Source organism: Carcharodon carcharias, chromosome 10, assembly GCF_017639515.1.
Source record: "Carcharodon carcharias isolate sCarCar2 chromosome 10, sCarCar2.pri, whole genome shotgun sequence".
NCBI classification, from domain to species: domain Eukaryota; kingdom Metazoa; phylum Chordata; class Chondrichthyes; order Lamniformes; family Lamnidae; genus Carcharodon; species Carcharodon carcharias.
Window position 1 is genome coordinate 130,089,444 of NC_054476.1, and position 12,936 is coordinate 130,102,379.

General features: G+C 44.2%; 1 protein-coding gene across 3 annotated transcripts in view; it reads left to right on the top strand.

Annotated features, from left to right (window-relative positions):
• The first annotated feature begins 12,646 nt into the window (after window positions 1-12,646).
• limk1a (LIM domain kinase 1a) overlaps window positions 12,647-12,936 on the top strand; it is a 71,556-nt gene continuing 71,266 nt past the window's right edge. For 2 of the 3 annotated variants that reach the window (XM_041197531.1, XM_041197532.1), the window contains exon 1: window positions 12,647-12,757. In XM_041197531.1, coding sequence (XP_041053465.1) covers window positions 12,700-12,757 — 58 coding nt within the window. In that variant the 5' untranslated portion in view covers window positions 12,647-12,699. The remainder of the gene's footprint in view (window positions 12,758-12,936) is intronic. The other variant, XM_041197534.1, reaches the window with a different exon arrangement.

Here is a 12,936-nt window from a genome sequence, read left to right on the forward strand (position 1 = left end):
CAATGGTTCATACCCCTCTCTCAAATTCTCCATTCACTTGAGGATACTGAAGTAAACTGGTTACATGAATGAAACCATATTCATTTGCAAAATTGTGGAATAGCTCATTAACAAATGATGGTTCTTTGCTGGACACTATGATGTCCAGGATGCTATGTATTGTGTATATTCTCTTGAGGGATTGGATGACTGCTTCTGCTGTGGTACTATGGAATTTGTTTACTTCAATCCACCGTGAGTAGTAATCAGTGACAATAAGGAAGGCTTTTCCCCTAAATTCAAGTCCATTCCCAGGCACTCCCATGGCCTTGATGGAAAAGTTCTTGGCTGATTATGGCACAAGTAAAACAGTGAGAAATAATTTCTTCTATATAACAAGTAATGCCTGCCCACCAGACTGATTGTTCGGCTTTCGCTTGACATTTTGTGACGTTGGTGAAGTCTTTGAAGAATATGAAGCCAATGTGTTCTCAGTATGATTATTCTCTCGTTGAGAAAAAGTAAATCATCAATGTGAGCGAGGTGCTTAAGTTGTTCAAAGTACTGTGATTGTATTGGGTTAGTGGGGATATAGTCTGGCCATCCTTCCAGACAATATTCTTGGATTTGGAGACATTCTTCATCTCGTTTCTGGTCTTGTTTTATTTCCTCCAACTTTTTTGCAGCAGCTGAGTAAGTGCTAGTGATTCAGGATAAATATGTTTCGAAACAAAAACAAAAACATCTGGAAAAACTCAGCAGGTCTGATAGCATTTGCGGAGAGGAATACAGTTAACATTTCGAGTCCGAATGACTCTTCATCAGAACTAAGGAAAAATTGAAAAGAGGTGAAATATAAGCTGGTTTAAGGTGGGGCGGGGGGGGACAAGTAGAGCTGGATAGAGGGCCAGTGATAGGTGGAGATTGCCAAAAGATGTCATAGACAAAAGGACGAAGCGGTGTTGACGGTGGTGATATTAGCTAAGATATGTGCTAATGGTGACATTAAGGGTAGAAAGCAGGGCGAGCAAGGTACAGAAAGCCCTACTGGGAGTGGGGTGGGGGGAAGGGATCAAAATAGGCTAAAAGGCAGAGATAAAACAATGGATGGAAATACATTTAAAAATAATGGAAATAGGTGGGAAAGGAAAAAATATATATAAATTATTGGAAAAAGGGGGATCAGAAAGGGGGTGGGAATGGGGGACAGTGTTCATGATCTAAAGCTGTTGAACTCAATATTCCGTCCGGAAGGCTGTAAAGAGCCTAGTCGGAAGATGAGGTGCTGTTCTCCAGTTTGCGTTGAGCTTCATTGGAACATTGCAGCAGGCCGAGGATGGACATGTGGGTATGAGAGCAGGGTGGTGTGTTGAAATGGCAAGCGACAGGGAGGTCTGGGTCATGCTTGCAGAGAGACCGAAGGTGTTCCGCAAAGTGGTCACCTAGTCTGCATTTGGTCTCTCCAATGTAGAGGAAATCACATTGGGAGCAGCGAATGCAGTAGACTAAATTGAGTGAAATGTTGCTTCACTTGAAAGGAGTATTTAGACCTTTAAAATATGTTGAAAATATGTTTCAACCTCAGTGAAGTCTAAATTCTCTTGTTCAGTTCCATCTGATAGTAACCATGACAGTGTGTCTGCCATTGTCTGATACTTCTCTGCACATACTCTGTGATGGAGTCATATCTCAGCAAACTTTGTCTGAACCACTGGATTCTGGGTGGCATCTTCATGCTCAGAAGGGTGACTAGTGGTTCATGGTATGTTTCAATTTTGAAATGCAAACCCATTACATAGTCTGAAAATTTTCCACATGCCCACATTGCTGACAATGCTTCTTTTTCTATTGTGGTTCACTGTTGTTCTGTTTCTGTCAGTGACCTAGAGGCATAGTAGACTAGTCTATGCTTGCCATCTCTTTACACTTGAAATAATATTATTCCCAGACCTGCAGGTGATGCTTCCACTGCTACTATGGTCAATAAATTCTGGGTTGTAATCTGCCAAGATTACAGAAGAGATTACAAGTCATTTCAACCTTTTGAAAGCATTTTTCTGGTCCACATTCTAGTGCCACAGCTGACCCTGTCTCAACAGCTGTCGCGAGGGCTCACTGACCTCTGCTAAATTTGGTAGGACCTTGCCTACTTGGTTGAACATCCCGAAGAAGCTTTGAAGCTTAGTTATGTTCTTGGGTTCTGGGAATTCTCTGATCATTTTGTCTTTGTGGATCATTTGTGATTCCAGTGGCTTGTACTATGTGTCCTAGAAACTTGACCATAGGGTTTAACAAACTCATATTTTTCATTCAATGTTAGGCCTGCATCCTGCAAGACACTCAAGACTGCACTAACTCTATGATCATGCTCTTTGCTCATGGAGCCATGAATAAGTATGTCGTCCATATGGCATATTACTCTTTCCATACCTTCTAGAGCGTAAGACGTTGTTCTCTGGAAAATTTGCAGAGAAGACGCTATTCCAGAGGGCAATCTATTGAAACAATAATGAGTGAATCCTGTTATAAATGTAATCAGCAATCTGGATTCTCTGTTCAACAGCAACTTCTAAAGTACACTGTTTGCATCCAATTTGGTAAGTAAAGTACTGTTGGCTAGTTTGGCAAGGCCCTCATTCACTGAGGAGATCAAGTGGATCTCAGATTCCACTGATTTGTTTAGCGGAGTTAAACCCATGCAGATTCTTTTGGAATTGTTTGGCTTTGGGACAGGAATAATTCCAGGTTACCATTTTGTTGGCATGGTGACCAGTGAGATAGTCTCTTGCTTCTGTATCTTTTAATTTCACCCTTGACTTTATGCAAGAGTGGGTGAGGGACTTTCCTTGGTATAAAGAGGCAAATTGGTTTAGCGCCAGCTAGTAGGGTGATATGGTACTTGGTCTTTAGCTTCACTAGGCCTGTAAACAATTTTGGAAATTCAAAACAAAATATACTGCTGTAGTTCTCATCAGCAACTCCATCCACTTTATAGATTAATTTCAGTTTTAGGCATGCCTTTCTGCTTAGTAGAGTGCACTCTTGATTTTGAATGGTATGGACAGAATTTTACATCTCCATTGTGGCGGGGGGGTCATAAAATGCGGCAAGCCATTCAAAAGTCCATTGACTTTGGCGGGTCTAGAAAATCCCCCCCGCAAGTACGAGGGGACGTAAAATTTCGCCATAGTCAGGTTCGAGAGTTTCTCAGTCTTTATGTTTCAGCTTTGCCAGAGTTGAACTTTGACTTTTAAAGTTGTCCCACCAGGCTCTTGTAATTTAATAGATAAGGCTTGCAACGTAATCTGTTTGAGCCATTTGACTTCCTGCGAAAAAAGATTTTTTAGCTTTTTTAGCTACCCTGTTTAGCTTAAACTCTGTGAGGTGTCCATCCATTTCCAATTTAATACTCGGATATTTCTTTTCAGTATCATTTATCTCCCTCAGGAACGTTTGTTCCTTTGATTGTGGTTCTTTCACTTCTTTATGTGGCTCTGTTTTAAAATGTTCTCCCTCTTTTTACAGGTTGTCAGCGTTTTTGAACAACAAACAGTTTTGAAACAGCTTATTTTTCCACAGTGTGGCACTCTGCAGCCCCTCCCCCCCCTCCGCTGCTCCTGTTCCCCCCCAACTCTCCACCCTGTTGGACATTCTTCCATTCTTCTTACTTCTGTGGTTTGTTCCAGCCACACAGAAGACATTTCAAAATGGCAGTTAGCGTGCTTTTCCCCATTTTGACGTGCTTAGGCTTTGGTGTGCTTTATTTTTATGGTCTATAAACTGAATGGTCTCACTCAATCTTCTCCATGGGGCCTCTCCTTCCCCAGGAACAAACACCTGATTCTGCTTCTGGAGTTCTGTATGCTTTACAATCTACACTGCTTTCACTAATGTTAAATCCTCTCCTGTCTGTAAGGGATCTGACAATGCTTTATCTAGGACCCTGACTATGATCCTGTCATGAATCAGCTCGTCCTTTAAGATTCCATAATCACAGTTCCCTGCCAGCCTATAGATTGTTGATAAACAAAACCATGTTTTCATCTGGTCTTTGCTTTCCTTTATTAAATTTAGCCCTCTCTATTATTAAATTCCGATGGATGCTGGAATAAGAGTCGAAAGTTTGCAAGACTTCTTCACAAGGAGTTGAAATCTTATTAAGCCCCTGCCTTGCTGTCACGTCATCAGCAATAGATCATACTGCATAGTGCACTGACATGGACTTTTTGATCTTTTTTGTATAATCCTGAAGCAGTTCTGAACCTTGTGAACTTTTTTCTCCCATTGCCCAGTTCTGAGCGTGTTGCAAGGCTTCTGCATTCTGAAATGGTTTTGGGAGTGATAGTGTGGATTCCATGCTTCTGCTGAGCCCTGGAATTGTTCCTGCTTCTCTGCTGCTGTTTTCTGTTTTGGGTCTGTGCTCACTGTTGTCAGGTCTCCAAGTCTGTATGTCAGCTTACGTTTGTTGCTTCCATGATGAGTCTTGGTGAGTCTTTTTTTCTTTGTCCTTCTTGAAAGCATCTCTTTTCTTGCCAGCTCTGTATCTTCATTTTAAGGCTCGCTGGGCCTTTTATTTGCTGCCACCATGCTTTGTTGTGTGGTTGCTGTCTACATGGGGGTTTTGGGATTGTCTATTCTCCCAAAGTATGCTGCTTGAGTCTGTAGTTTCCCAAAACCCTTACTCTTTATTTACAGCAAGTATTTACACATTTGGATCTCTAGATGAGGTTGGAGCTTCTCCTCCTTCCAGTTCTTCCTTATTCTCAGTCATGTGGTATGACATCATTATTATATCAGTGTCATGTAAGCTTCTGATGTTAACCCTTTACTCTATAATTCACCCAGCATGCACATAACCAATGACCCATATAATAACAATGGCAAGAGTTGAATAGCTAGAGAAAATAAAACTACCATTCACACATATTCTTTTGAAAAAAAAAATCTGCTGGCTGTTCCTATAACTCTATAAAAGTGCCAATTAGACAGACCAGTAAAGTATCAATAATGGAGGCTTCAAACACTTCATTCCTCTTAATCTTGTCCAAATAAACATTGAGGCATTGACAGAATAAATCACAGGCAAAACAACTTATTATAGCCACTTAAATATGTCAATCAAGCAAAGTCAACATTTCACTTCTGTTGTCAAAACAGAACCCTCTGCTGAGCTAATACTTTTAGTCATCTGGGCTCAGAGCCAAACATGCAGTGAGGGGAGGCGGGGTGCGTGAGTTAGCACTGAGCTGAAATGGAGGGGGCATGGGAGCACGTAAGACCTTTTGGACTTACATTGCAAAAAGTTCTTGAATCCAGGTATGGTTCACAAGTCCTCTGAGGGACCATGAATCATGAGTCATGGTGAAGATGGCATGACTCCACAAAAATTTCTCTGTTCCTACTCTGCAATGGAGCCGGCCAAGTTGGAAGTGCAGGTGTACGCTCGCTACCCGTAACTTTTTACCGGGAATTCCAGAATTGAGTCCCATTCACCATTTTTAAATGGCTCTGGAATTGTTCTGACTTCCTCAAAATCTGGAGCCAAATATCCTATGCATCAGCAAAACCACTCTCTTCCACCTCCGCTAGATCACCTGTCTGTTCTGAAAGCCTAATCTATACTTTTGTTAACTCCAAACTTTAAAAAAAAATGTTAAAGATTCCATGGTACAAATTGAAAGAAGAACTGGGGAGTTATTCACAGTGTCCTGTCGAATATTTACCCCTCAAAGAACATCACAAAAAACGATTACCTGGTCATCACTGCTGTTTGTAGGAGCTTGCTGTGTGGAAATTGACGGTTATGTTTCCTACATTACTAAAGTGACTACACTTTATTAACTGTAAAGTGCTTTGAGATGCCCAGTGGAGTTAAAGTTACAATCAGATCAGCCATGGTCTTATTGAATGGTGGAGCAGGCTCAAGGAATCGAGTGGCCTACTCCTGCTCTGAATTCGTATGTTCATATGTTCATGAAAGATGCTATATAAATGAAATCTTTCTTTCTTTCCAAACTTAACTTTTCAAACTCTGTTCTCACTGACCTCCAGAACTTCAATCCACCCAAACTTTCACCAGCTACTTCCTATCCCACTCACCCATCACCTTTGTCCTTGACCTGTACAAGCATGCTATCACTATCATTAAGTTAAAAATCCTTATCCTTGTATACAGATGATTCCACAGCCTCAGCCCAACCTACTTGACTAACTTCCTGAACCCCTGCATTCCTGCCCATACCCTTCAGCTTCCAATGCTGAGCTCCCATGCATTCCTCCTTCTTTCAGGTCTGGAAGATGGAGGCAAGAGGTTTCAGATGCATTGGCAATACTCCCTGGAATTTTCTCCCTAACCCACATTGCCTCCTACCTGAATTCCTACCGTTAAGCATTCCTATTCTTAAGTGCCTTCTCAAAATCTCTTTGCCTGAATGTTTAATCACCTCTTTTAATTCTTCAGTTACTGCCAATATCAATGGGCTGTTGACGATGATAACGTTATATTGGAGCGGCAATGGTGAAGTAAGTAGTATTGTCACTGGACTAGTAATCCAGAGAAGCAGGGTCATGCTCTGGGGACCTGGGTTCAAATCCCACTATCAGATTGTGGAAGTTGAACTCAATCAATAAAAATCAAAATTAAAAGTCTAATCGTGGCCATGAAACCATTGTCGTAAAAAACCCACTTGGTTCACCTTAAGGAAGGAAATCTGCCATCCTTATCCAGCTTGGTCCTGCCTACATGTGACTCCAGATCCACAGCAATGTGGTTGTGGTTTCTCTGAAATGGCCCAGCAAACCACTCAGTTGTATCAAACCACCACAAAGTCAATAAGAAATTATACCAGTCAGACCACCCAACATTGACCTAGTCAATTGAAATGACAAATGCAGTCCTGTTGACCCTGCAAAGTCCCCCTCACTAACCTCTGGGGGTTTTTGCCAAAATTGGGAAAGCTAAACCACAAAATCATACCTTACAGATATTGTCCCAGATGCCACCATCACCATCCCTAGGTATGTCCCTTCCCACCAGCAGTGGCACAGTGGTACATAGTCTGGAGGGAGTTGCCCCAGGAGTCCTCAACATCGACTCCGGGCCCCATGAAGTCGCATGGCATCAGGTCAAACATTGCTAAGAGAATCTCCTGCTGATTACCATGTACAGTGCCCCTCCACCACCCCCATCCCAAACCACAGCTGATACTCCTCCATGTTGAACACCACTTGGAGGAAGCACTGAGAGTGTCAAGGGTGCAGGATGTACTCTGGTTGGGGGACTTAAGCATCCATCACCAAGAGTGGCTCAGTAGCACCAGTACAGACTGTGATGGCCGAGTCCTAAAGGACATAGCTGCTAGACTGGGTCTGTGGCTAGTGGTGAGGGAACCAAGAAGAGGGAAAAACATACTTGACCTCAGTAGGAGCGACCACCACACAGTCCTTCCGGAGACGAAGTCCTATCTTCACATTGAGGATACCCTGCATCGTGTAGTGTGGCACTACCATATAGATTTCAAACAGATCTAGCAACTCAAGACTGGGCAACCATGAAGCGCTCTGGGCCATCAGCAGCAGCAGAATTGTGCTCAACCAGAATCTGTAATCTCATGGCCCGGCATATCCCCCATTCTACCATTACCACCAAACCAGGGGATCAAGACTGGTTCAATGAAGAATGCTGGAGGGCATACTACGAGCAGCACCAGGCATACCTAAAAATGAGGTGTTCAACCTGGTGAAGGTACAACACATGATTGCTTGCGTGCCAAACAGCATAAGCAGCAAGCAATAGGCAAAACTAAGCAATTCCACAACCAATGGATCAGATCTAAGCTCTGCAGTCCTGCCACACCCAGTCATGAATAATGGTGGACAATTAAGCAATTCATGGGAGGAGGAGGCTCCACAAATAACCCGATCCTCAATGATGGGGCAGCCCAACACATCAGTGCTAAAGATGAGGCTGAAAAATTTCCAACGATCTTCAGACAAAAGTGTCGAGTGGATAATCTATCTTGCCCTACTCCAGAGGTCCTCAGCATCACAATAATTCGATTCACTCCACGTGATATCAAGAAATAGCTGAAGGCACTGGATACTGTAAAGGCTATGGGCCCTGACAATATTCCAGCAATAGCACTAAAGACTTGCGTTTCAGAACTTGCCGTGCCCCTAGCCAAGCTGATGCTCAGTTTGGGTTCCACCAGGGCCACTCAGCTTCTGACCTCATTACAGCCTTGGTTCAAACATGAATAAAAGAATTGAGCTCCAGAGGTGAGGTGAGAGTCACTGCCCTTGACATCAAAGCAGCAATTGACCAATTGTGGCACCAAGGAATCAATGTGATTCAAAGGGAAAAGCCTTCGTTGGTTGGAGTCATACCAAGCACAAAGGAAGATGGTTGTGGCTGTTGGAGGTCAATCATCTCGGTTGCAGTACATCACTGCAGGAGGTCCTCAGTGTAGTGTTCTAGGCCCAACCATCTTCAGCTGCTTCATCAATGATTTTCCTTCCATCATAAGGTCAGAAGTGGGAATGTTTGCTGATGATTGCACAATGTTCAGTACCATTCATGACTCCTCAGATACTGAAGCAGTCCATGTCCAAATACAGCAAGAGCTGGACAATATCCAGTCTTGGATTGACAAGTGACATGTAACATTCGCGCCACACAAGTGCCAGGCAATAACCATCTCCAACAAGAAAGAATCTAACCATCATCCCTTAACATTCAACGGCATTAGCATCTCTGAATCCCCCATTATCAACATCCTGGGGGTTACCATTGACCAGAAACTGAACTGGACTAGCCATATAAATACTGTGGCTACTAGAGCAGCCTAGGGGCTAGGAATCCTGTGGAAAGTAACTCATGTCCTGACTCCCCAAAGCCTGTCCACCATCTACAAGGCACAAGTCAGGAGTGTGATGGAATACTCTCCACTTGTCTGGATGAGTGCAGCTCCAATAACACTGAAGAAGCTGGACACCACCCAGGACCAAGAAGCTCACTTGACTGGCACCTCATCCACAAACATTCATTTCTTCCACCACTGACACACAGTGGCAGCAGTGTGTACCATCTAAAAGATGCGCTACAGGAACTAACCAAGGCTCCTTAGACAGCACCTTCCAAACCCATGACCACTACCATCTAGAAGGACAAGTGCAGCAGACACATGGGAACACCACCACCTGGAAGTTCCCCTCCAAGTCACTCATCATCCTGACTTGGAAATATTTTGCCGTTCCTTCACTGTTGCTGGGTTCAAATCCTGGAACTCCCTTCCTAACAGCACTGTGGGTGTATCTACACCACAGGGACTGCAGCGGTTCAAGAAGACAGCTCACTACCACCTTCTCAAGGGCAATTAGAGATGGGCAGTAAATACTGGCCTCGCCAGTGATGCCCACATCCCATGAATGAATTTTAAGAAGTCATAATTGTTACAGTAAATATTGACAGTATCCCAAAAAACGTTCTTTCAATTTCTGAACGATTGATTTCTAATGCCATGATCCATATTCTTATTTGGAATATCAGGATAATATAATATTAATTATCTTCCAGTCCTTACTTTCATCCCTTGCACTCATGGAGGATCTGGAAAACATTGGCCAGAATTTTTAGCTCGTCCAACGGGCACGCACCCTACCCAAGCATAAAATGCTGTGTGATGACGCGGGCGAGCGTCCCGGCGTCATCGTACGATAGTTCGGTCGGTGGGCATATGCAGGAGTCGGCAGCGCGCCCACTGACAATTGACAGGGCCGATCAAGGCCTTTAACGACCCAGTTGAATTAGATTTTTCGCTGCCCATCCATCCTTACGGTTGGCGGGCAGGCGAAAAGGCCAAGCGGCCTTTGGATTTTTTAGGGAACCTCATCCCAGGGCGGGATGAGGTTTCCAACAGCTATTAAAAATTAAATAAAAATTTAAACATTTCATTAATAACATGTCGCTACTCATGTGAAGTCACATGAGGGGACATGTTTTTCAACATTTCATAATTCTTTATTTTTAATTTTTAAAATCTTCATCTCCCTGAGGCAGCCCTGAGCCCCTCCACATACCCCGCACCGCGCCCCCCCTCCCCCCGCCCCCCATCTACACACAGGCAGTGCTAAGCGCTGCATCATGCCTTTCACGCTGGGCGGGCTTTAATTGGCCCGCCAGAGTGAAATCCCGGTTGGAACCCAATCGCAGGCGGCGGTCAGCTTCCTGACCGTTCCCATCCACCCCCACCGAGCCCACCCAACGAGGGCAAAATCCTGGCCATTGTTTACAGCTCTGTTTATGGGCTCATAGACTTTTATCACAACATTGGCATTGAATCTGACCCTGAGCCTGTTGAATTAGATGCTTAATCTGTGCAGCAGGAATGGCACACTTTGCTATCTCTCAGGATGTCAGCACATTGGCCTTCTTGCCACCCCCTCAACCAGTCATATCAGAAAGCCAGTTGTGCTAAATTGCCTTAGCAGACAAGGTGCTACAGTCTTCAGCCAGGCCATCACAGGTTCCAGCTTCCTGTCACCCACAAACATTTCAAGTGTTCCCACATGTGCAACAACAGTCATCCATTGCCTCTGAGGAAACTACTGGGAAGGCATCATGCAGGAGATAGGACCATAGCGGCATAGGAGCAGGAATAGGCCATTCGGCCCCTTGAGTCTGCTCTACCATTTAACTAGACCATGGCGGGTCTTCTGTATCAGTGCCATCTTCCTGCTCCATGTGTCCCTTAAAGTCATTGGTATCTGGAAATCTATCAACCTCTGCTTTGAGCATACTCAATCACTGAGTCACCACAGCCCCCAAGTTCCAAAGATTCACCACCCTCTGAGTGAAGAAATTCCTCCTAAATGGCCTACCTCTTAACTGTGTCTCCTGCTTCTAGACCTCCCCCCCAACCAGGGGAAACATCCTTCCTGCGTCCACCCTTTCGAGCCCTGACAGAATTCTTTACACTTCAATGAGATCACCTCTCATTCTTCTAAACTCTAGAGAATACATCCCCAGCCTCCTCGATCTTTCTTCATAGGACAATCCCACCATCCCAGGGATTAGTCCGGTAAACCTTCATTGCACTCCCTGTATAGCCAATATATCCTTCCTTAGATAAGGTGACCAAAACTGTACACAATATTTCAGGTGTGGTCTCACCAAGGCTCTGTATAACTGCAGCAAGATTTCCTTACTCGTATGCTCAAATCCCCTTGCAATAAAGGCTATTGGTTCTCACTTTGTAGAGATGGTCATTGACTGGTAACAGAATTGTCACTTGCCACTTATCAGCCCAAGCCTGAATGCTGTCCAGGTCTTGCTGCACATGGCCACAGACTGCTTTATTGGCTGAAATTTTATGCAGGAGGCTGGGGTCCCACTGCTGGAGCCAAAGGCCAATTAAGTGGCCTTTGCTGGGCCTGCTGTCTTATTGAGGACTGCGGCCTGCCTCCCAAAAGCTGCAGGCCCAACCAGTAGACAGCCATTACCACCAGGAGGCCCCTCCATGGCCCCACTGGGGGGCTGCAAGGTTTCTTAGCAGCCTCCCCACATGACAGCAGGTTCCCTCACCCTGCATGATGCAGGTAAAATGTCCATGGAGGTGGGAAGAGGCCTTTAATTGGCCACTTAAGAGGCTCAATTTGTCTACCGGAAAGCAGCTGACCCACTGCCTTTCCCGCTGCTGACAAAATGGCATTGCGAAGAGAAGGCATTGGGCATGCCCTCCCCACCTTCCCAAACTATTGTGTCAGCCTGTCCCCAAACAGCTGATAAAAACTAACCCAATATGTGAGGTTGTGAATAGAAATTTTGAAGCTTATAGAGGACTTACTGAGTTTGTTATTTTGCAGATCAGGATGAAATTTTGTATCGACAATGCTATTTAATTTAATCTATTCTAACAAATGGGTGGTAACGAGACCTTGCAAACAATCTAAACACAGCTTCAATCTTCATAGAAAGCAGAAGCAGCTGAACAAATTCAGGGGCCACAAGCTGTATCAAATTTTCCCATCCATTCAGCTAAGCCAATCAGACTAAAAGAGTAGCAATACTATTCATAAGGCTTGTAATTTTCAACTCCTTGAGAGAAACATTGGTTGTTTAAGAGGTGTTTTAAGGGAAAGTTAAGCTGAACAGAAGGGAGTTAGAAACGTAATAGGTTGAAAACAAATGAAAGTGGGGTGGGGGAAGAAAAGGAAAGGTCTCTGATAGGTGGAGTGGAATTAACGCATGTATGATAAGATTAATAGTTCACTTGTGCTTTATTATAGATGTTATCGGCGCCTGTAATCCAGAAAGGCCTATTGGCTTTTTGCGTGAGTTCTAATAGGTTTAAATCAAAAATAAATCCATTTGACCATGACTGATATGAAATTCCAATAACCAACTTTAAAGGTAGAAGCAGGGGCTACAAAGGGTGTATATCCCCAATGATGCAGGGCTTGCATTGCTCTGACCCAGTTGTGTGGCTGTATTGCTGTGAACCTCCTACTGGAGGAGTTGCACTGCTGCGTGCCCTGAGTGCTGCAGGAGTTGCATTTTTGTGCAGTTTCCAGCGATCCTTTTTTTCCTAGTCCCAGGATCAGTTGCCAGTTGGCCAGCCTGTGTGTGTGTTTGTGAGAGTGCAGAGAGCTGCAGTGGCTGGATGCTCAGTTCGAGCTTGCTCGGCGCACTCGGGTTTAAGGGTGTCAGATTGTCGGCTCTGGATGTGGTTGATGCTGCTCTGCTGTACCTGGAGGGACGATCGGATGGGAGAGGAGGAGGGTGGGTTGTTTGAGTGCAGTCAGTAACACCAGTATACTGCAACACTTAAGGACTTCACTGTCCCAAGCTCGATTTAATTACATTTTATTCTGTAGTTGCTTACGAGCCTTGTTGGAAGCTGCATTTTATTACATTCCGCCTAGTTGTGTTAATGTTTATATATCTCTTTCTGGTTGCAA